The 26,687-nt window shown below is 32.1% G+C and overlaps 1 protein-coding gene across 8 annotated transcripts in view; it reads right to left on the minus strand.

The window, feature by feature from the left end:
- LOC143234357 (protein alan shepard-like) overlaps positions 1 to 26,687 on the minus strand; it is a 130,153-nt gene that overhangs the window by 5,702 nt on the left and 97,764 nt on the right. For all 8 annotated transcript variants that reach the window (XM_076471653.1, XM_076471656.1, XM_076471658.1 and 5 more), the window contains 11 exons: positions 18,445 to 18,599; positions 17,082 to 17,140; positions 16,717 to 16,808; positions 10,179 to 10,336; positions 7,718 to 7,779; positions 6,039 to 6,136; positions 5,460 to 5,503; positions 3,830 to 3,971; positions 3,235 to 3,336; positions 1,470 to 1,559; positions 138 to 221 (listed from right to left, as the gene is read on the minus strand). In XM_076471653.1, the coding sequence (XP_076327768.1) occupies positions 153 to 221; positions 1,470 to 1,559; positions 3,235 to 3,336; positions 3,830 to 3,971; positions 5,460 to 5,503; positions 6,039 to 6,136; positions 7,718 to 7,779; positions 10,179 to 10,336; positions 16,717 to 16,808; positions 17,082 to 17,140; positions 18,445 to 18,599 (1,071 nt within the window). In that variant the 3' untranslated portion in view covers positions 138 to 152. The remainder of the gene's footprint in view (positions 1 to 137; positions 222 to 1,469; positions 1,560 to 3,234; positions 3,337 to 3,829; positions 3,972 to 5,459; positions 5,504 to 6,038; positions 6,137 to 7,717; positions 7,780 to 10,178; positions 10,337 to 16,716; positions 16,809 to 17,081; positions 17,141 to 18,444; positions 18,600 to 26,687) is intronic.

Genomic DNA, 26,687 nt, shown 5'->3' on the forward strand with positions numbered 1-26,687 from the left:
TTTGTGGTGCAAAGTAACTAGGTTATCGGTGCCAAGGCAAAATAATAGACTGTTTTGGTGTTATCCTTTGAGGTATCTTACAACTTCTCCCAAAAACATAGCAGGTGTTTTTTGTTTATTTTTACACAGTTACTCACCAACACTTAAGTAGCTTAGTTAGGACTGTAAGTTGGAAGAGTGTTATGTTGATCTTCAGACAGGCTACCAGTGAGACCTGGGTCCTAGAATAATAATTAATCATTAGCAGTCAGTGAAAACTCTTTTTTAACAATACAGTTATTCAAATACACACAAAGAAATATTTTGCACACAGGTGATACCTAACTTCATGTTAATTCCAATAGAAAGAACTGTATGTATGAACTTTTAATAAGTTATAATAATTTCAAATAATTCATTTAAATATATACAATTCAACTTGCAAAATGTTAAGACAACTTAAAAATATATTTTTGTAACATTAATTTTAATAACTTCCACAATGTAATTTTTCCTATAACTATTTGCTTTGTTTTGTTTTTTGAATTTTGCACAAAGCTACTCAAGGGCTATCTGTGCAAACTGTCACTAACTTAACAGTGTAAGACTAGAGGGAAGGCAGCTAGTCATCACCACCCACCACCAACTCTTGGGCTACTCTTTTACCAACGAATAGTGGATTGACCATCACATTATAATGCTCCCACGGCTGAAAGGGCAAGCATATTTGGTGCGACCGGGATTCAAACCCATGACCCTCAGATTACGAGTCGAATGCCTCAACCCACCTGGCCATTTTGGCCCTTTTCCTATAAAAATTCCCTTATTTCATTCTTTAATTCGAAAATAACTGCTTTTAAAGATTTCTCTATAAACAAAAATGTAATTTACTTGACTAGTATCCCAGGCATGAACGTTAGCACAAATAACAAAAGAACAGTTCCTTAGGTAGGTACTGATTAAACAAACTAAAACAGAATTCTTTAGAGCCATTTATTTTATAGTTTTATTGCTGTCAGAGCAGCAATATCTTTTCTTGTAATATAATTTCTTTTACTAATAAAAAGCAGAAAATAGCCACTGTACTGATAATATTACAAGTCATTTTAAAGGAGATTACAAAAATAACTTGCACATCCAGGGCAAGAATTATATGAACTTCTGAAGTATTGGAGAAAATACTGAAAAAGGCTTAATAAGCTTGGGTAAACTGTAACACTTTCTTAAAATAATTGTCAGATATCTCTTCAACAATAAATAATATTCTAGCTGTTTCTTGTCTAAATAAATAAAATATTTAATACATCAAAATTTTCCAAATTCACCAGACTATAAAATAACTATAATGACAATATTAAATTTTAGACTGCACAAAACACTTTGTTGTTTACTTCTACACACAGTTACTTGGTGATTCTGTTCTGACTTAAGTCGACATAAGGTTATCCCTAACTGTAATAAGGTAAACGTGAAAGAAACTCATTACAAACCTCTGCTATATGAAGTGGTTGAACAAGATGTGTAGGCTGAGGATATAAAGAGGATGTCCCAGGTCCTGTTGCATAGTGGCCTGGAATATACTGGCAGAGGAGAAATGTGACACAAGTTCATACTTAAAGTCACAAAACAAAATCAACGTTTTCTATTAAAATGATGTCAGAAAACATAGCCTGTATGTGTCATGTTATGTTGTCTGCTTTATAGAGAAACAGTTATTTCCCTGTTCTGTCTGATAATAAACACACTTTTATGACTGTTTACTTTGATCTTTCAACACAGTCTTTCAGACATATAACTGTAGCACAATTCTTACATATTGGAGTACAAACAATCTTCATGCTTAAATATTGGTAACAGTGGAATTGTAAATACACAAAGTTTGTGTAAAATCATAAAAATGTGCTTGTGCAACAGTTTCCTGAAGACTTGAAAACAGGATATCTGTACTCTGACATATTTCTAAATGTAGGATCATAAATAAGTATTTATACAACTCTTTCCTAAAGATTTGAGAATTGGATATCTGTTTGTTTGTTTGTTTTTAAATTTCTTGCAAATCTACACAAGTGGTATTTGCACTAGCCATCCCTAACTGTGCAGTGTAAAACTAGAGAGAAGGCAGCTAGTCATCACTATCCACTGCCAACTCTTGGGCTACTCTTTTACCAACGAATAGTGGGATTGACTGTTGCATCATAGTGCCCCCACAGCTGAAAGGGCAAGCATATTTGGTGAGACGGGGACAGGATATCTGTACCCTCTGATACATTTCTAACTGTAGGATCATAAAAAAGTATTTATACAACTGTTTTCTAAAGACTTGAGAACAAGATATCTGTACCCACTGATACATTTCTAACTGTAGTACCATCAACATTTATTTTCAAATTAAATATGTTTCACATTCTGTAAGTTTGTACTGTTTAACGTACGTATTCAGAGGTTTCTAAACACTACTTGTACATTGTTTAGTGTATTTTTATAGTAATATCCGGCTGTTTTGTTTGTATTTTGTGTGTACTATCTAATTAAATCCCCAATATCTCATACAGTTTTTATACAAGTTTCTAATCGAGTCTAACAAGAGTGTTTGTGAGGTATTTACTTTAAGATTCAGAAACAAAATGCATTGCTATAATAAGAACAATATTAATAACTAAGTGATTAAATAATCAGTCACGTTATGGAACTACATTTTTTCACCAAGAAGGGCCTTTGTATAAATTCAACAGTCTTACCCACTGAGCTAAGTTGCCTAACCACATTGGTTAATTACTGATCTGTTCTAGATTTTTCATTGCTCGTAAAGATAACTTGTTGCATAAGATTGGGTAATTCTAATGTTTTGCTGTTAAAATATCTGGTTTAGAGCTAACAAGGAAATTAGGTAAAAACCACTCAATTTTCTATATTAAATACACAGGGTATCCCAGTAGTAATTAGTGGGAATTTGTTTAAATCTCTTTTTAGTATGATTCACAGATTATTAAGAACTCTGTAAAATGCAAAGTCTTGAACTCAGAAGCAATTTGACAGAAAATAGTTTTAAAAAATATTGTAAAATAGCTAGTTAGTAGTATGATATTTCAATGATTATAATGTAATAATAAATAATAATAATAAATGTAATAATAATAATATAATAAATAATAATAATAATAAAACTTCAGTTTAAAGTGTCACTACACTGTGAGACAAATATACAGAAATGAAAGACATGTCTTAGGCCAAAGTAAAAATGTTCACATATCTTACCGAAGCTGGTGGTGATAGCTGTAAATGTGACATCTGTGTTGTAAGGTGAGGCACCATAGTACTGTAATGTAAGGTATTAGGGTCTAATGATGGCTGGATCACCTACAAAATAAAAACAAACAAACATTTGTTTATCTACTGTTTTCCTTTACGTTTCCTTTCATTTGCATATTACAATGTGATAAAAGATATTTAAAGTATAAATACAAAATTAAAAAAATACCCAAACAACAGATCCACTTAGTTTGTAATGCTTACATATGCTTTATTTCTAGATTAACTCATTCAAAAAAGTAGGGGTCTCTGATTTTATTTTTTTTACTATATATGGTAAATAACAGGTTTACCTTTGATTTTGTATTTACAATCCAAGATTTAAAAAGTACCAAATAAACTGAAAAAAATGTAAGAAATGGATAGCATATAAAAAATAAAGAAAAAAAATCAAAAAGAGATGTTTAGTTGGTACAGATGTAAATAAACATAATTAAAAAGGCTGAAAAATGTACACGTTAACAGTCATTATAGACAAATAAGTCTAAAGAAATCAAGTTCAAATTATCCATGTTTGTATATTTTGTTACTGAACACTAACTTGTGAATAGCCCACAGGAGACTGAACTATGTATTGTGGTTGATGCATCCATGTTGTTCCTGCTTGTACCGGATAATTTGATACATGTGTCGAGTAGGTTCGGGGATAATTACCCAAGGGGTTCATTAACTGAGCTGCTATTCTATGAGAGAAAGACAGAATAACATGATAAGTTCTGTAAATATTTAGCAGCAGATGTTGAGAGGATGTGACCCATGGCTAAACTGAAGACATGCATTACAATGAAGTAACAAGATAAAACAGACCTGGCCTATCCAACAATATATTTGTAGCATACTTATACGAGATAAAACAGACTTGGCCTATCCAACAATACATTTGCAGCATATTTGTATGAGATAAAACAGACTTGGCCTATCAGACAATATATTTGTAGAATACTTATACAAGATTAAATGGACTTGGCCTATCCAACAATATATTTGAAGCATACATTTAGGAGATAAAACAGACTTGGCCTATCAGAAAGTATATTTGTAGCATACTTTTAGGAGATAAAACAGGCTTGGCCTATCCAACAATATATTTGTAGCATACTTATAGATTATATTATTCTCAACATTGTCTGATACCACAGAAAAATTTGTTAAGTCCATTTTATTTCTACTTTTAATTAAGTAAATACCAACAGAAAAGCCTTTTTAAGTTAAACATACAATAATAATCCAGAGCATAAAACATTTTTTGAAACACTATCACACAAAGTTTTTTCCTTATATTTACGTTATAAATTACTGTATTCTACCATAAAATATTTGACACTATTCAACTCCCCTTTATATGTGGCACTCATTCAATTATATCACCATTCCCAGTTTACAACTGAAGAATAAAGTGCATGGGTTATAGAATTTCTATTGTTAAATATTAACACTTGTTGAAACTACGTGTTTTCTCTGATATCAAGAGCATAATATTTTGTAAGTTTTAATAAACAGTCTAATATCAACTGTTATACTTTTTGACATCATTTTTAGGAAATACATAATTTAATTATGTGATGTATCTATGAATGTATTCATAATCCTTAATTAAAAATTCTGAATTATTTTAGCATTTACAATGAAATTAAAATCCAATAAAATTATTCCAAAATAGCTGAATCAATACTCTTGCATAAGCAAGTTATTTTTCATGTTAACTACGATACTATGTTTCATACCAAAAGATTTTAAGAAGATATAACACCTGCAGTATAAAAATTATTTAAAGCATTTTGGCTAAGAAAACAAACAAAAAATCACTGAACATAAAACATTTTTAAGAAAGCTCTGTTTAAAAGTTTAATTCAATTGAGATGGATACATGTTAATTTACAAATTAGTTCATATTTTCACACTTCTTCCAATTATTATGATTTATTAAATGGCTTCTTGTATTCAGTTCCTGAATTACCTTTCTATATATATATATTATCTTTAACAGAGATTATAGTTAATATAAAAAATAAACCAATTCATTTCAAAATTTTGAAAATTAAAAACACTGAACTGTGCAAAATGTTTTAGCATACAAAACAGGTTACACAACAATGGAAAAAAAAAGTTTATTCATAAACATTATTCTAAGTTTACTTAGACAGAAGAAGAAAAACCATTGAAATGATTACCCGTTTTGTGGTATTCCAGGTTGGTCATAAGTTAGTGGAATTCCCTACAAGGAAAGACAAGATCACATTACCACAAATGTTCACCACTAACATCCATAATGCAACAACTCACAATGCTGAAACAGTATCCTTAAGAAATTACCCACTTGGAGAATGAATACTTACTGAATAATTGTATGGATTTCACTGTTGTACTCCTACTATGCAATGTTTATTTTGCTTGAGTTTTCACTGATATAAAAGAAACTTAGTTTATTCTTTACAAAGTACCAAACTATACTTCAGTATCTACTGATCTAGATTTATTACCCAGTTCTACCTCAAAGATTGGTCAGTTTAACTGGCAAGACAGTTTACGCATAAACGTATACTTGGTGACCAAGAATGTACATAAAAATAAAACAGTTGAAGCCTTTATCACTTACATTAGTAGTAATGAACCAGATTTCCTACAACCTAGCTAATTTGTATTAATATAACTTTTAATACAAACAAACAAGAACCGTGTTAAGAAATAGCTGAAACATGAACACGTTAAACTACGTTCAGTAAAAGTACTACAACATCTTATATGCTCACTTCTCTTTCTCTCCATATCCTATCTTCTTGGTTTTTGTACTGATTTTTTTTCTTATTTCCTCCATCTGCAAACTTCACCAAAAGAGGTTCCTTAGAACCTAATGGATTAAATAATAAGGAGACCAACTGACAAACACTACATTAGTTTATTTTCAGATGGTAATATATTATTCAAATTACTTTCTCTTAATACTAAATCTCGAAAGATCCAACCTTCCATTGTTTATAAATAAAATTTCTTTAAGTTTGAAACAATTTGTATAAACCAAAAATGAGTTTCACCATGTGTCATCACTAATTATGCAATTTCCCAAAATCAATTTTTTGAAAGAATTAGGAAGCACCAAAATGTCTATGCATTTATTGTCCTTAAAAACAAAGCAGTTGAATTTGTTAAAACATCTGAAAAACGACAGTAAGTTACCATGTGTTAATATACTTAAACCTTGATTATAAAAAGAAGGATTAGGATGCTTCAGCATCTCTTTAAAAGGTATAAGAAAAAAGAGAAACTGTGGTTAAATTATCATCAAAATATTAAGTAATGATTGGTTATGTAAAAAAGCAACAAAATATCTGAAAATCACATTACTTTAAATCAAAAAGATATATGTACAAAAATATATTTAAACTCAAACCATAGCCACAAGATTCAAAGAGTTTCCACAAGGTCTTACAAGTTATAAATTTAGTTATTCATTAATACATGATTAAGTAAAAATTGTCTTGTTCTTAACTACTGACCTGCAAGTCTAGAGACTGAATAACATTAAGCAGTGGACATCACTTCTATTTATTAACATTCAAAATTTAACTTTAAGAATATTGTATGACAGGTCACTCTGACCTCATTAAACTTCAAAACTATTTTTATATTTGATGTTGTACTTTGACATTTTGACCACCCTGTAGATAGTTTAGTCTGCTTGTTGTTTGACCAAAAAAATAAAAGGAGAAACTGATAAAAAAAAAGATATTTTGCACTAACTGTTCAAATTGATATACTTTAAAAATGTGATTTAAAGTTGAAGATAGTGGAGTAAGAACAACAAATTATGTAAAGTCATTTTAGGGCTGGTACGTATTTCAATAAATTATTTTAGTGTTGTTCTCCTTTTAAATATGTGTACTCATATACTTTCCTTACTGATACTGACTAACCAAGTTACTATACTTTCCTTACTGATACTGACTGACCAAGTTACTACACTTTCCTTACTGATATGACTAACCAAGTTACTACACTTTCCTTACTGATATGACTGACCAAGTTACTATACTTTCCTTACTGATACTGACTGACCAAGTCACTACACTTTCCTTAATGACACTGACTGACCAAGTCACTACACTTTCCTTACTGATATGATTGACCAAGTCACTACACTTTCCTTACTGATACTGACTGACCAAGTTACTATACTTTCCTTACTGATACTTTCTGACCAAGTTACTATACTTTCCTTAATGACACTGACTGACCAAGTCACTACACTTTCCTTACTGACACTGACTGACCAAGATGTTACACTTTTGTTACTGATTCTGATATACCAACTTGGTACACTTTCATTACTGATAATAATATACCAAACTGGTATGTTCTTGAGTGCTAGAAGTGTTGAGAAGTTTGTTATTTTTGACAGTCTTAGTTAACATGTTAAACATGTACCACTCACCTGGTATATGTTGACCATTCAAGTTCTGAATAACAAGCTCACATTTTTCTTTAGACTCCAATCTGAATGATGGAAAACAAGATAACACACAATCTACTAATACTCTATTTGTTTGTGGAATATAAAACTTTATGTGAATATATATATTTTTTTCTTTAGACTCCAATCTGAATGATGGAAAACAAGATAACACACAATCTACTAATACTCTATTTGTTTGTGGAATATAAAACTTTATGTGAATATATATATTTTTTTTCTTTAGACTCCAATCTGAATGATGGAAAACAAGATAACACACAATCTACTAATACTCTATTTGTTTGTGGAATATAAAACTTTATGTGAATATATATATATTTTTTCTTTAGACTCCAATCTGAATGATGGAAAACAAGATAACACACAATCTACTAATACTCTATTTGTTTGTGGAATATAAAACTTTATGTGAATATATATATTTTTTTTCTTTAGACTCCAATCTGAATGATGGAAAAGAAGATAACACACAATCTACTAATACTCTATTTGTTTGTGGAATATAAAACTTTATGTGAATATATATATTTTTTCTTTAGACTCCAATCTGAATGATGGAAAAGAAGATAACACACAATCTACTAATACTCTATTTGTTTGTGGAATATAAAACTTTATGTGAATATATATATATTTTTTCTTTAGACTCCAATCTGAATGATGGAAAAGAAGATAACACACAATCTACTAATACTCTATTTGTTTGTGGAATATAAAACTTTATGTGAATATATATATATTTTTTCTTTAGACTCCAATCTGAATGATGGAAAAGAAGATAACACACAATCTACTAATACTCTATTTGTTTGTGGAATATAAAACTTTATGTGAATATATATATTTTTTATGTAATAAAGTTCAACTTTCATTTTGTTACTTGAACTATTCAATGAACCTCTATAGTCGATTCAACACAAGAAACTAAAAATATCCTACTCCGTTTTAGCAATGTTCCTTCAATCCATGTATCAAATGCATTTTTTCATGTGCACTAGTATCAAAGCAATGTGCAGAGGCGTGTTAAAAGCTTGTTGTTGTTTTTTTAAGGTGGAGGGGGTATTTTTATACCATCAATGCTATTGGATCATAGGACACTCTGCAATGCTGCCAGTTGGTTATTTGAGTTTTAGGCCAATCAACTGCCAGGATCAGTAAAGCCATCAACATATTGAGACTCCTTATTACTGACCATATGTATAGCTGGAATTATTAAGTGTCCAACACTTGATTGGTTGTTCTGTGGCCATGCAGCCTAGAGGAAAACTGCTCCATATGTTTGCTTTTTTGTAGAAACAGCATTACATGTTCAACACAATTCAAAGGTATAAACAATAGCAATTATTTTGAGTATATACCACTCATATCAATAGTTTATTTCATACACAACAACAATACACTCATTTGAGTGTATCATAAGAGTTCTTCACATTCTCAGAAAATGTTAAGACACTTTACACAAGTTAACTGACTTTGACATACATAAATATTCGCAGTATGTCACCCTAGCCACTGTGATATACTAGATGAATTCTCCAATATAAAATAATGACAATTTATGAAAAGAAAAATCAAATAATGCTACAAAGGTTGTGGCCATTTAACTTTGTATCTGAACTAAAACTATACATTAGAAAAAAAAAAACTTCTTGAAAGCCACTTTCTCATAAATAAACTTTAGTGCCAGAAATAAAAATGTTTTTATTTCTATAAGTGAATTTAGGGCTTTTTGTATTATACTACAATGTGTTCTACACCCTATAAACTATCAAAGTTGAAACCGTCTTGTCTTCAATACAACATTTGTAAGTTAAAAGTGGATTTCTTTCCTTATGAAACCTGTCCGTCAAATTGGCTTCTCTCCTGTATAAGGAATGTCAGGCCTGTTTTTTCAGCAACAATTTTGTGAATTTAAAATCCAACACAGAGAAAAATTTAATGAGCATAAAAAAATTCGAATGTAAAACATTTTGAAGATTTAAAGTTTGACATCTATTTTTAAGATAAGGAAATAAGTGTGCAATATTTAAAATTATAAAAAAATGTTAACACATTCTAATTTAATAACATTTCTTAAATGTAAGTTAAATGAAATGATTATAATAAAAGTAATGTCTCAAATCTTAATATTTTGACTAACTTATCAATATTAAACAACTATCATAAAAATAACCACCACAAAGTGGCTCTTACTAACACATCTAGCTGGAACTTGTTTTGCTCCAAATGTATCTCAGGACAGTTGGTATGGGTATTAACACTTATTAATAAAGCACAGAACAACATTTCGACCCTCTTAGGTCATCTTCAGGTTAACGGTAACCTAAGGAAGTCAACATGTTGTTCTCTTACGATACAACAAAAACTGTCCACTCTTAAAAACATTAGGAATTTTCCAATATCTTCCACAAAAGCATACCTGGCAAAACCAACACCTCTTGAGAACATGGTGCTATCACGAAGAATCCTGGTAGAGATTACGGATCCATAAGGCGAAAGTAGCTTCTCTAGGTCCATCTCCATCATATTAATAGGGAGGTTGGCTATGTACAAGTTGGTGGGGTCTTGTTCTTGTTGCTAGAATTGAGATTTTCATTGAACCACAACAAAAAAAAATTATACTAATTCCATACATTCCTATTATCAAAAGTCAGGTACGACAGAAAAATTTGTTTATGATGAGAACATTGTAGGCCTTACTAGCAAGAACTGTAAAATTGTCTCTTTGTGAGTAGCTCTGGGAATCTTATTATAATAGAGCTTGCAATGCATGTGTTCAAAACTTGGGTCTCAGAAACTACTGTACTGATCATTACTATTCATAACTGAGTAGTACTTTGTAACTGAGCAATAAATAAAACAATTGAAATTTCCACAAAATGATACGTTTCAGATTTAACCAATAAAAAACAAACTTATAGTTGCTTTCCTTTTGTGAACGTCTCATGAATGTTGCAACAGAAAAGAAAGGCACTTTGATCAATAACTGCATCTATAGAGAAATACTTCAAAAAATCTACTCTGTGCTGTAATGATAGCTCACATGTGAACTAAAATTTCATTAAAATCCTTGTTCACATGTATGGTGAACATTATTGAATATCAAGTATGAATACACTGTTGTAGAACAGTTAGATAATTCCCAGAAAATGGCGCAGGCCCAACAGCCCACCGAAGGAACATTATAATTTTCCTATATTGAAAATTGTTTTTTTCTGAAAGGTTTTTCCTTCCTCACACAAAATTACATAATTTTCATTCATTGCTACCTTCTGTACGTAAACTTGTTTTATTATGCATGCCACAAGCCTTCTGCACCCACTATTGGAATCAAACTATTCCAACAAGCCTTTTGTGCAAATCGTCATGTGTCACTACTCCACCAATGGGAGTATAGTACATTCATGTGTTGCATGCGACTCCCTTTACGCACCTCTATCAAACTATCACTTCGAAGTTTGGCAGATGAAGGAAGTATCAAGAGTGAGAGGGAAGAATGAGTGTGAGAAAATAGACATACGTATCAAAAACATATATCATGCATAAAAAATTATAACTCCTGATATGGTACTTCCTTCCACTCATAATTTAACTAAGATCCCACTTTGATTAGGAGGAAGATTTTGTGCAACAGAAGAACAGATTACTTACCCCCCAAAGCATCTGAAGGGCACCTCCTGTAGGTAAGAGAAACATTTTTGGTTGTGATGCCACATTATCATGTACCTGTCTCCCAGATCCTTATCTATGCAACCTACAGATGGTCTCATTTTTGAATTAGTTTAGTGTTTGGCATAATCCCAGAGTTTTGGACTTGAGGGTAGCTTTGGTTGAACAACAATCTAGCCTTTCTCCTCTGATGGCCTGTTTGCCCCAGTCAGAACTGAGTGTGGCACTGATTCCTGTTTTCTGAATCTCCCCTTTCCAGTCCTTGCCTATTCCTCTTTGCTGTGCTACTGTTCTTCATTTTTCTCAGTGATACCTCCAATGCATGTAGGCTAAAAGGAGATGTAAATACACCTTAAGGGGCAGATGAAACAAAGAATACAAGGAAATAGGTTCAAAGAGAGGTAAAGTAAGGGAATGGAGGACCATATTAATATCTCAACCTGAAAGAGCATGTCAATGAATCCAGAAGAAATGGATTAACATGGTAAGTATGAGTGAGAGAAAAATGCTATAAAAAAAATGAAAGATGAAAGATATGGGATGAAGGCGTTTAATAACCTGAAACTAAGGAAACTGAAGACCCTCTGCATGAAAGCCATGTGAGAAAATCAGAGGCACAAAAAACAGTAAGATGAGCAGCAGGATAGTTCCAAGCCTGTTCCCATGTGCTAAAAATTTTCCATTTTTGCTGATACGTTTCCATGCAAGAAGGATAGATGAGCTACATGACAGGAAAAACCAGATCTCTTTGCCACAGGACAAATAAAACCCAGGCATGAAGTGCAGAATTCAAAACCAATGACTAAGGTTGACAAAGGAGATTGGGTAACAAGGAAAGCAGTAAAGGAGGAAATAATTGTAACTGGAGTAAATGAGGACAGTATGGTTAAGCCACCCAGTAGAGAGCAATCGGAAGGACCAAGCACAGAGTGACACGGATAGGGAAACTACCAGATGAAGCAACTGGATAGGAGGATAAACATATATGAATATTAGTCCAATCCTTGCTAAAGGCATTTGTAACCAAAGCCAGGGGCCAAAAGAAGGGTAACTGGTGATTTGAGAATGGTGACAAATGCATGAAATGTGAGGAAAAGACTATAGATCACAAAACCATCTGAAAACAAGAGGTGTAAGAGATGGTAAATCTTGTCAGGGTGGAAAAGATGACCTGCCAAGAAGTAGAAGTTACCTGAGATGTAATTAAATGAATGTGTTGCATATGGGCCTAATATAGGAGATCCAATGTATGATAACAGAGACATATCAGCCTGATGCCTCCTTTGTGATCGCTATAAGACACTACTATCTAATTGTTAGAATGGATCATTGCCAGACAACATTTAGCAATGGAAATAATGTGATCTAAAGCTTGAGGAATGGCAAGAAGGTATAGGATGTTTGTATATAAAACCATTCATCAACAAACCAATGACCCAATGCCTCCTAATGATCAACTCATACACACCCTAGCCCTATAGGGATGCATCCATAATGGCATGTAAATTCGGACAAGGATGAAGAAGCAATACCCTCACTAATCTGCGAGTCTTGTCCAACTACCAAATGAAATTGTCTACTAGTGAAGTACGAATGGTAATGCAAGCAAGGTTCAATTGATTGTGCAGAGTTTACATAAGTGCATGACCAAAGAGAACTAGCAGTGTCATAGAAGACCATGTCCCCAAAAGCAACAGAACCTCACTGGAATAGAGTAAGGTCACAAACAGGGTGTGATGAATTAACAATTTCATAGAATGGAGTCTGAGAAGAAAGAGAATGTTAAGCCTGACTGAGATGAGTGTTTAGAAAGACACATAAATGCAAAAGGTATTGTGTAGGATGCAAAAAGGACTTCTCAAATTTGAGAAGATGACAACAAACATGACTGACTGACTCCTGTCCAGAATGGGCCAGCTGTTCATGTAAAAATGGAAATGAAGCCCTAGGGCATGAATATGAATAGCAAAAGCTCTCACTGCTCAACAAAAAACAAAACAAACAAAAACATAAGGAACTGAAGCCAACCCAAAAGGCAGAATATGAAATTAGTACACTATCCCTTGATGAACAAACCAAAGATAAGGATGAGATTGTACAGAGATGGAAATATGCAGATAAGCATTGGAGACATCCATTTTGGTCATCTATAGATCTAGAGAAAATGTCCCCTAAAGAGTGAGAGAGGACTCCATGGTGAAACAGGGGAGGTGACCAAAACAATTGAAACTGGACAGATTGATGATGGACCTCCAGTTGCTGGTCTTTTTAGGAACCACAAAAAGAAAGAAGTAAAACCCCAATGAATGATATGAAACAGGTCTGATAGCCTCTTCAATGTGGAATTGGGGCCCTGTACTGCCTCTGTTAGATATTGGCAATTTATGGGATCCCAAAGAGAAGAGAAGGAAACACATACCTGGGGTAAAGAATGGAATTTCAAGTCATGAGCATCATGTAGGTGTACAATGCTTCTACTGGTGAAGTGAAGATACATGGTGATTTGCATGACAGACACAATGGAGTCATCTGACTCGTGGCATGCATAATAAAAATGTTTACATATAGAGGGCAACAATGAACAAGAACAGTTAATCTTACAAGAGGAGAGAAGTATCATATGTATCAGAATAGCAATTATACCTGCCCAAAGAGTGGATATTTCTGCTTAGTCTTAGTAACTGAAGAACAATCACAGCTCTTGTTTAGAGCACCAAACAGCAAGAATGTAAAATTTATTGAATCTTGAATTACATCAGTTGTCTACAAATATGTGTATAGAATAATTAGTTAACAAAAAATGCATTATTAAGTCCTTTTAATGAAAAAACATTCTTTACAGATCCTTAACTCTAACATACACAGCACGAGTGATCCACTTCACAAGAATCAGCATTCAGCAATTTTCCAACAACCGTACTCTAAACTTAAGTTAACATTCATATCTCCAAGTTTATTCACATCACCAACTTCTAATTCTATATCTCAAAAGAGAATTCAAATACTGGAGAAGGATTACAACCTAATAAATGTTATCTTTCATAATTTGCTGGGATTTCAGTGAGACTTTACACAGTTTTGTATCTCAGAACGGCTGGTTGAGAAAGACCTGAAGATGACCTAGGAAGGTTGAAACGTTCTTCTCTCCTTATCAGTAAAAGTGTTAATACCCATACCAACCATTCCAAGATACATTTTTATTTCGAGTGGGTTTCTCATCATTAAGATTTACACAGTTTTGATGAGCAAAAGTGAATACATGGAAAGAGGGAAAACATTAACAAGGTTTAGACTCAGCTAATCAAAACCAAACAAGTTCAAAGTCACTTTTTATTTATTACTCTTTAAACAATTGTACCTAAATGTGTGGAATACACATACAGAAAAACCTAAATCATGTAAAAATATTAAAATCATTATGTTATACATATTTAATGTTCTCTTGTAGTGAACATACAACACTTTTATACGTTCTAGTCAGATCAGTGCCAGCTGTAAGCACAAGCAAGATAAGGAAAGATTTAGGGCCTTGCACTAATAAGTTAAAAAATAACAAGTCATTAGGTACTAATTATTTTTCTCATAAAACTGCAACAAAGTTTGAGATGTTTACAACCTAGAAATAACAGTTAAATATCTAACTTAACTTTTAAATAACAGTTAAATATCTAACTTAACTTTTAAATAACAGTTAAATATCTAACTTAACTTTTAAATAACAGTTAAATATCTAACTTAACTTTTAAATAACAGTTAAATATCTAACTTAACTTTTAAATAACAGTTAAATATCTAACTTAACTTTTAAATAACAGTTAAATATCTAACTTAACTTTTAAATAACAGTTAAATATCTAACTTAACTTTTAAATAACAGTTAAATATCTAACTTAACTTTTAAATAACAGTTAAATATCTAACTTAACTTTTAAATAACAGTTAAATATCTAACTTAACTTTTAAATAACAGTTAAATATCTAACTTAACTTTTAAATAACAGTTAAATATCTAACTTAACTTTTAAATAACAGTTAAATATCTAACTTAACTTTTAAATAACAGTTAAATATCTAACTTAACTTTTAAATAACAGTTAAATATCTAACTTAACTTTTAAATAACAGTTAAATATCTAACTTAACTTTTAAATAACAGTTAAATATCTAACTTAACTTTTAAATAACAGTTAAATATCTAACTTAACTTTTAAATAACAGTTAAATATCTAACTTAACTTTTAAATAACAGTTAAATATCTAACTTAACTTTTAAATAACAGTTAAATATCTAACTTAACTTTTAAATAACAGTTAAATATCTAACTTAACTTTTTTTAAATAACAGTTAAATATCTAACTTAACTTTTAAATAACAGTTAAATATCTAACTTAACTTTTAAATAACAGTTAAATATCTAACTTAACTTTTAAATAACAGTTAAATATCTAACTTAACTTTTAAATAACAGTTAAATATCTAACTTAACTTTTAAATAACAGTTAAATATCTAACTTAACTTTTAAATAAACAAATATACTTTTGACAGAGGAACAAATCTCTCTGAACTATTGACTAATCAACAACCTGTTAATTATCTGACCAAATGACTCTGTTGCTCAGTGTTTCCTACTTGCTAAATAGAATAAAATATTTTAGTTTCAAAGATTTCTGTGTATTTTACATAAGAACCAAGCTACAGTTTGAGATGTGGATATGAGTCATACTTACTGTACAGATTGAGACATGGATATTACTCATACTTACTGTACAGTTTGAGACATGGATATGAGTCATACTTACTGTACAGTTTGAGACATGGATATGACTCATACTTACTGTACAGTTTGAGACATGGATATGACTCATACTTACTGTACAGTTTGAGACATGGATATGACTCATACTTACTGTACAGTTTGAGACATGGATATGACTCATACTTACTGTACAGTTTGAGACATGGATATGACTCATACTTAATGTACAGTTTGAGACATGGATATTACTCATACTTACTGTACAGTTTGAGACATGGATATGACTCATACTTATTGTATAGTTTGAGACATGGATATGACTCATACTTATTGTACAGATTGAGACATGGATATGAGTCATACTTACTGTACAGTTTGAGACATGGATATGACTCATACTTATTGTATATTTTAAAGCTCGAACATGACTTACTTTTTGTACAGTTTTGTTAGCAGTGTTACTAAACTTCAATTACATGTACAGTTCCACATTTAACAAAACAGGATCTTGACTTAAGTAACGATCTAACCTTGGCCATTTGAGCTTGTATTCCTTGAGCCTGAAGTGACTGAACTGCATTTTCAGCAGCTACAGGAGATTCAAAATCTACAAAGCCATAACCTGAAAACAGAAAAAAAACTCATTGTACTTCCAGCTCAGTCAGTTCAACAATGAAGGTAAGGGAGTAACCTTACAAGTTTTGTATTGTAATTCTGGATATTATTTTGAAGCTTAGTGTTGTATACTTTTACTGAATATATTAAAATGAATTTGTTCTTGAATATATATGTGCATTTGTTGGTTTCTTGATACAGAGAGACAGAATAACAAACCAATTTTTAACTTAATTGCAAAACATGTCACATGAATTATGTTATAGGTCATGATACCTACCTTTACATTTATTTGTTGCTTTATCTAGAATAGCCTTTGTTGATATAATAGTTCCATAACTATAACAAAACAAAAGAAAGATATTTAAAGGACAGCCAAACATGAAATGAGTGCAAACGTATTTGTAACAACTAAATATATTTAGAAAGTATGGCAACTTGATACTGAAGTTATTAATGGTACAAAATATTATCACAGAAGATACATAAAGAAATCACTAGTCTTTTCTAAGTGATGAACCCTTTGTTTCACTCAGGTCATCTTAGTTTCATATAATTTACCAATGTATAATTATGGAATACTGTTTCAAATACTGAGCATTACTTTCCACAATTTAACCACACTATTTAGATTCCCAGTTTCTACATAATGACGTACAGCCTCAGTTGTTTTCATATTTGGACTACGTATGGACCAAGCTACACTTCTGACTGTTCTATTGAACGCTTTACCACCAAGAAATTGTTTCACCTTATATGCTGTGTGCTTGAGATTAGAGTTTTGCTGGAAAATTAAACCCTACCCAAAGAGCAGTTGACATAACAGCTCAACATCATTTACCTATTTCTATTTTACTTCCTCATACATCAACAACACTTTTATTAAATATTTAAACATCAACTGATCCAACAGCATTCATTAAGTACTGTTTAATATGATTATTCTAACATGTTTTGTTTTCACATCATTATTTGTTCACTTGTTGTTAAGCACAAAACTAAAATATGAGCTATACAGGCATTAAAACGTAGTTTTTAGCAATATAAGCCTTCAGGCTTGCAGCTGAACTACAGGGTAATAATTTCATATCATACATCCATTAAAATATTTGGAATAAAATATCTCTTTAAGATAAAAATGTAATAATTAAAACAACTTTCATTTAAGCCAAGTTAAGAAAAAATAAATATTTTTGGTGTCCCTATTCATTTACATTTTTACAGCCACCTTTCCAAATTTGTTTGTTATTTTTTCCTTACTTTTTGAGCTACCATCTTCTAAATAAAACATGAGATGAACACATTTGACTTATTTTGCCCTCTTAATTTGTCATAAACTCTGTATTGTTGGGATGAAAAAAAATGGAAAATAAGACTTCTGTTTAATGACGATTTTTTTTTATTTCAAAAGCTTAAGATATTTTGATATTATCCAACTTCACAATGATATGTTTGCATTTGTTTATCATTTATATCATGTATGTTGTTTGATTAAATTTCATTATTATTTGAATATTCCAATTCAGGATTTAGATGAATCACCCTTAACTCCCATGATGAACCTATAGCCAAAAGACTGGAAAATAAATACAATGAACCATTAATTTGTCAAACAACCAAATTAAAAAGTTAATGTAACTTACGGACTACACAGATTTAGCAAATCCTTGTCTGTTGTATTGGGAGTGAGGCCACGGATATACAGGTTAGTTCTGCTAAGCTGCTCTATTCCACTAGATCCTGAGCTAGAACCCGAATCCGGTGGTGAAGCTACTGAAACCCATGTAGAAGAGTAGGCCTAAAAATATAAAATGTTAAATAAAAATTACAATTGTTTGAATAAGTTCTGTGTTTAAACAAATACTGCAAAATAATTCCAAGAACTAATTATTTTTCTGTACTAAGTACTAGTTGAAGTATCCATCTGTTGGACAGAGAAATAAAAACACATTTGTAACAAAGGATAAGAAATCATGCTATTTTTATTTTTATTAACATAATAAACATTAAGAATGCAATAATAGTACACAAAGGAAACAAAACTGAAAAGAAAAACACACCATTTTTAAGGATTCTATTAATATGGCCTTCCTCATGTCATCCTGTATCACTAAGTTTGATAGTGATTGATCAAGAAATTACAGTATTTCTATTTCAAAAGTCCATACCATAAAAAAACAAGATTTTCTGGTAAATAAAGTAAAACTGTTGTATATTTTTAACAAATCTACAACATCAAGTTATCCACTTTTCACACCAAATGACCCTTATATAGCAAAAACTGAATCAACACATAATGCATGAAAGTGTTTATCCTTTTCTTCACAAAGCTTAATAATAGCACTGATATACCTCACACTCATGGACTTTTACTGAAACAGTAATACATATGTATTTGCTGTTACAAAAATTTATATTCTACTGCTTTAAGACTGTTAATGCAGCACTATAAAAAATTATCAAATACCAAACCAGTGTCAACAAAACAACGTCTGATTTGTCGGTTTAGTGCCTATAAGTATATTCTTGTTAAGAGGTTTACCTATTGTGAAGTCCTCACAAATAATTAGAAATTTTACTCCAACAGAAAAAAGGTTCTAATAAATTGTTCAGAACCATCAATAATTACAATAGGGTGATTCCTCTTTCTACAATACTTTATTATTTAATGTGCAAGTACAACTGCTTATTATTATTATTATTTTAATACTAATGGTAATCTCTCTGATACACATACATTAATGTGTAACCAAATGTGGGCTGGCAACATTATAATTCTGTTTTAATGAAATACTTATCCATGGCCTTTTTCTTTGTAATTAACACCAGGTTTCATATTTTACTGAAATCAACAAAAGAAAACAACTTTTGTTACTTATGGATTTATGGACAGTGTTAAAACTTTACTAATATTTTTCTAATCACTTTTAAATGTACAGACAGTTGTTATCCCTGGTGTAAACCACATTAGGTTATACTTTTGTTGTTAAGCAACATGACATAAGAACCATTACACATATTAGAAGTTGTTAATCTAACCAATTTTTACTAATAATTTATTCTATGAATATGCCACAAATTTATTTTGTGAATGATCTTAATTTTGATTGGCTCACAAAGGAATTTACTGATGTTTGACCATCTCAATTACCTCTTTTGCTTCTTTATTGGCCAAGCTTGATTTCACAAAATGTATTTATTTCAGTTAGCCATAAAATGCAATGTTAGGGTATACTAAATCCGTGGGGTAGTAGTACTTTCTTTGTCATTTTCTGATGGGTTATACACTAGTAAACAACATATTTACTACATTAATTCTTACCATATGGGTATTAATAACAGAATAATATTATCTTCTTTTTTATAATGTTTTAATATGGAATTTCAACTTGTAAGATTTTGGATGAAATTATATATTATGTGGATGTCTTTGCACAGATAAGTCCATAGGTTTCCAATAGATTTCAGTTTAATTCTTGCACACAAAAAAAACAAAAATGTGGTTATGGAATAACAAAAGATTCTTATGTAAAAATCCTTGTATGCCACCCACATGTGGCTAGAAATCAGCAACTTAATTAATATAATTAATTACCTATGAGCAGCAATTACATCAGTTAGTATAAAAACTAACTGGTTAATCAAAATTACAGTTCAATTAACTAAAATCAGTGCTTCTGATTTCTACCATTTTTTTATTATTCCTACAAATCAATTAATCAATATTAGACCAAAAATTGTGAAAATGACAATCTAATTAAAATCATTGTTTTCAATTACATCAAATTATAATTAAACAAAATACTGTGAAAGTAACAATCTAATCAAAAATCAGTTTCCAATTATTCCAACTATCAATTAATTTTAATTATAATTAAACCAAATATTATGAAAATTAGTTTTCAATTATTTTGACTATCAATTACTTAATGTTATAACTAAACCAAATGTGAAAATAACAATATAATCAAAATCATTGTTTTCAGTTATTACAACTATCAGTTAATAGAAATTATAATGATGATCAAGTAATCAAAATTGTTCTCAGTTGATACAATTTTTAATTTTTCCAATAACTGACTATCAAAATTGCAATTATGTCAACTGTGATGAAAATATCAAATCAAACAAGAGTTTTCAATCATATTTTTTCAACTATCCAAGTAATCAAAACATTACTGTTATTTTGTTGTTAACAGCTACAACAGTAGACTATCTATGCCATGCATGCTTTACTTTTGTTGTTGTTGTTGTTTTACTTCAAGTTTGCTCAAATTTAGTGAACTGTGTGTGGAAAGGATGGGGATATTGTAATTTGATGATCTCAGGTTTGATTTCCATTACTGCCAAACATACTCATCTAGTCTTTATTATAACAAAACTGCTAAGGCTAACTGTTACTGTCACTAATTTTAAAATGCTGTCAAGAGGGAAAACACCTGCTAACACCTTTATTTTGTTGTTTTGTTTTACTGTGGTTTGAGGATCACTGCACTAATTGATTAGCATTAATTAATTAATGCTAAGAACAAAGTTCACGGTAGTTAGATACTGTTCAGCAGTCAGTTGGTTCTGAAAATTATACATTCCTCTGTTTACAAAGTGTCACACCAGGGGAAGAATAAATTATGACACTTTTCAAGGCCATGCTCACATGCGAAATATGGCATAAATGTTCGCTTGCACATAACTTTGTTCCAGTCTTTAGAACACGTTTGTTGTTACTTTATATTATTCATGAAATCATACGCTGCGTTACGATTTTTTTCCCGTTTGCAATTTACGTCACACATTTCATCCTTGATTTGATAACAACGCTCCTCCACTAGGCCTACTTCCTACATATGTTACAAGTATGTACGGCAGTTATGTCTGCAGTACCATAACGATACCACCAGGAATGAAAGTCGTGTGATGAAACCTAATTATCTCTAGCTTGTTTCTCTTTGGAAATTCGCTCAAAGCTATCAAGCTCTGTTTGCATAAGCCGTCCTTAAGATTGAACTGACACACCAGATGGAAGGGACTTTGCTAAATCTTGGGTTACCCTAATTGAATAGTGGGGGATTTACCCGTTACTCTTATAACACACTTGTGGCTTCAAAGTGTGGAGTGCGATTTGTTTGCTTCCGACTACGGGACATAAATCATGGTTTTAGGGATTCACAGTCCGAAGCGCAAACCACTGAGTCACTCTCACAAAGATAGGCACAGATAGCCTAGTTGCTTTGCGCCATAAAACACCAAACCAACAAGACCAACCTCGCAAAGATAAGAGGAATGAGTTGATAGATATGTTTACTCGTAAAATGTGAAGTGTGATTCCATTTTTCAATATTTGTTGAATGAATTTACAGTTTTTGGTTCATTACAGCACATTACATATACATAACGTCTTATTGTTGCTATAAATCAATTCCACGAACAAGTTTTATAAATGTTTTAACAAGATATCTAGCGATGCCTACTATCATGATCCCTCGATGGGACAGCGACAAATCTTCGGATTTACAACGCTAAATTTAGGGGTTCGATTTCCGTCGATGGACACAGCAGATAGCCCGATGTGGCTTTTCTATAAGAAAACAAACTATTTTACAATCACCCTGTAGTACTTTTAAAACACCGGTGAGATAAGTAAGTATGTTTAATCTCAGCTGAAAGGTTTCAAAAAATAAGTTACCATGCTGTCAACAAGAGAACACAGTACTATATACGCGACTTCGATTAGATACCTAATTAATTTTACAGACGTAGTTCTCCCAGAACAGTGAACTTCGAAACGAGTTATCCAGTTTCTTGATGTTGTCATTTTAAAATTGTTTTCGATAAAAAGTTATCAGTGTATTATCTTTATGGTCTATCTCACAGTCCATTCGAATACCAATGATTCGACAACTGCTGGACGCGAGTAAACAAAAGGAAGGATAGCGATATGTTGAGAATAATTATTATAAACATATGAACGTAAACGTTTTTGTTTTCACCGTTTATTGTAAACGTCGTTATCACTGAGCACTATCAGTTACTTGAACTGTAAACTTATTAAGTACTACCACGTTCATTTTCAAACCTATATTTACCGGCAGGATCCATGGGCGCTTTAAGCTTTGCTGATACATTTGTCTAAATTATTTATGCACCAAACCGTTTGCAAATCCATAACTTTGTTGACTGCAAGACCCATAATGACAAATGATCCACAAACATTTGAAAAGTAATACCATCATTACTACAATTAATACATTAATTACTACTAGGGTTTCCTGTGCATTTTTCATATAAAATAAATGATTTCAACCTTTTATTACTTTCTTGTTTTATTTACAATGTGTATCGCGACAACGAAAAAAAAAAACAGACAACTTTTTTCAACATGGTGCACAATATGTAGGCTCATTCATAGTGGACGTTTGTTACACTACTCGATGGTTACAGGGTTAATTAATATGGTTTCTCGTGATTGTCGTTGTTGTTTAGTACCGCTACGTTATTCATGGCAGTTCCTTATAAACGCCGTTATTGTTTACTGTTATTATGCTCATTTTTGATAACTATTGCTTGTAAACGTCATAATACTCTCGAACCGTAACGTTTGTTCTTCATACGGGCAACATGAACACGTCATTATTACTTAGCACTGTAACGTTCATTTTAACAAGGGTTCCTTATGAACTGTTGACTATTCTTGCATCGTTACCGGGTGGTCAGGGTGCTCGACTCGCAATATGAGAAACGTGGGTTCGAATCCCAGTCCTACCAAACATGCTCACTCTTTTAACCGTGGGGGTGTTATAATGTTTGGTCAATTCTACTATCCGTTAGTAAAAGAGTAGCCCAAGAGTTTACGATGCCTACCGTCTAGTCTTTCACTACTATATTAGGAATGGCTAGCGAGGATAGGCCTAGTGTATCTTTGCGCGGAATCCACAAACAAACCTGCAACATTTATTTCTGATAAGGGTTGTTTGTAGACGTAATTAGTAGCTACTGTTATTATTACCTTTATTCTTGAAAACGGCTGTTTAAGTGTCACTGTCATCTAATATTGTCACGTTCATCTCCGATAAGGACTGTTTGTGAACGTCAACATCTGACAATGTCACGTTTATTTCTGATAAGGACTGTTTGTGAACGTCATCATCTGATAATGTTACGTTCATTTCTGTTCAGGACTGCTTGTAAATATCATCATTTGATAATGTCACGTTCATTTCTAATAAGAACTCCCTGTAAACGTCATCATCTGATAATGTCACTTTCATTTCTGTTAAGAACTGCTTGTAAACGTCATCATCTGATAATGTCACGTTCATTTCTGAGAAGAACTGCTTGTAAACGTCATCATCTGATAATGTGACGTTCATTTCTGATGAGGACTGCTTGTAAACGTCATCATCTGATAATGTCACGTTCATTTCTGATGAGGACTCCTTGTAAACGTCATCATCTGATAATGTCACGTTCATTTCTGATAAGAACTCCCTGTAACATCCTTACGATCTAGAACTAGTTCATTCATTCATTCTTTACATATACCTCATGATACAGATATTCGGAGTAGTTATTCTCTATTTAACCTCAGAGAGCGATTTGTTTCTTACTCAACAAATACCTCTGTCAGTATTACCTCTCAGTTATTAAGGGGTTCGTGATTAGTGTTAATAATCCAGAAAATAAAAGGAACAAATTTATTTCCTTATTCATAATGATGGTTTAAGGCTTTAAAAACTGAATCACCATAAAAGTATTTTAATAATGTTTTAACCTACACAGACAAAAATAGGTTAATCGTTTCACTAAGCACGCGACTGTATTTAATCAGATGCACATGGCTCTGAACATAGGTTTTTACTCACGTACATTCATTTTACTGTTAGGTTGACACAACTCCAGGTGTAAGTAAACGTTACAGGTGGAGGTAAAATTAAGCAAGTGCACAAAATACGGTACTCTTAAAGACTGAGTCGGCACAACTAGTGTAGTGTTCAGATGCTGTAAAACTATTGTCCAAAGCTAAAATGTAATGAATGGTTGAAATGCAGGCGTAGTCTCACTGAAAGGTGATGTACATAACAAAAGAGGGGAAAACAATGTAATATATGTACAGTGCTTCCGTGGACACATAGGGGGAAATAATATACAATCTATTCTTAAGTTGTTTATTATTCATATTTCATGCTATTAAGAGCCATGCACACATCAGTCCTTGATATACTGTACAGAGTGGCCCGTACGTCCTTCCCATCCATATATCTTATGTATCTAGTTAATTACTGACTCTCCCACACCAGCACATCACTCTACGTTTAACTGGTCTTCCTGAACGAGGTGTATCCTTAATGTTGCCAGTTTCAAACAATTTGCTCTCCCAAATAAAGGAACAAATTTATAATGCATGCGTAATTGAATATAACATAATAACATATGGATGGGTAGGAACTTACGGGCCACCCTGTACTATCAAAATACATTACTTCCCGACATTAGAAATATGTTTGTGGAGCCTTAATAATGCAATGTCCATTTTCCCCATGGGTCCAGACTTCTAGAACACCTTGTATATTACACACCCAGGAATGCATATATCATAAACTTATGTAAAGCAAAAGTTTATTGACGTTTATTTAGAAATTCTTCACCATATACAGATAGTATGTTTGTTTGTTTTCATTTTGGGAAAAGTACAGCGAAATTAATCAGTTTTTCTTTATATGGTAATCTGTTACATCGTGTCTTAGCCTTGGTGATCACGGGAAATTAAAAGTTCTATTGGGTTAATTTGTTGAACTTCGCGAAAAACTACTTACGTCTATATGTGTTAGCTTTCCCTATTAATGAAGTGATAAGTTAAAGGAAAGGTAGCCAAACAAATCGTGAGCTACTGTTTACCAACGAATAGTGGGATTCACGGTAACATTATAACGTCTCGGAAAAGGCATGTGCGGCGACGGTCATCGAGATCTCACGACTCGCAAATGGTAAGTCGAGCGTCCTTACCACCAGACCATTTCACGTTCAACTTTTATATCAGTTAACGTCTATTCAACGTTTATATTAAACAGATTACTGTGTTCAAGGGTAGAGGCTTCTACAATACGGAACAGATATTTCAATTTCAGATGTACATACGTATTGAAACATTTTTATGTGCATATTTCTACATAACATAATTTCCGATAACGTCCACGTGAATTTTAAAGGTTTAGAACAGACTCTCTTTAGTTTTTTATCCAACAAATTGCTTAAAGGTCCCTGACTTTATCAGGGAGTTCCTAGTTCATGAGTCACAAAAAAAACAACAAAACGCTATCATTATTGTAATTAATCTCAGAAATTACCGCCAGAGTTTCTCACGTATTTTACAGTAGAAAATGGGTAAAATTTTGGTCTTCGTTCTTCCCCTGCGAAGACACACACGCTAAGTACTGACTTTATTTCTACAGGTGAAAGTATGACGCCAATCAATATAAAAATATGTCGGTAATATGAGGGTTAATAACGTTACTTCTGCAGATCGTTGGACAGTACCTTCAATCCTGTACTATCTGAAGCCACAGAATAGGAGTCAAAGCCACGCATACAGTTTAAGCGAAGCGCCTGCCAGAATTAGTGAGATATGATTTTGTAAACGCGTTCATCCGAGCCAGCGAGTAGCCACGTGTACGTGCATGGAATAGGTTTGAAGAAGTCTAACAGGTGACAACATAGCCTACAGGATCTGCATTTTCTACATTCCAGCATCCCCTTCCCCTCGCCACTCCCCTGTAGACCAGTTTTTACGACTCTCACGTGCTTCAAGTGGTTTGGTAATAGAGTATTTATTTTACTAAAAAGTATCATAACGCAATGAAACTATTGCGTTATTTATTAACACGACCAACTA

This window comes from Tachypleus tridentatus, chromosome 12 (genome assembly GCF_004210375.1).
Source record: "Tachypleus tridentatus isolate NWPU-2018 chromosome 12, ASM421037v1, whole genome shotgun sequence".
In the NCBI taxonomy this organism is placed as follows: Eukaryota; Metazoa; Arthropoda; class Merostomata; order Xiphosura; family Limulidae; genus Tachypleus; species Tachypleus tridentatus.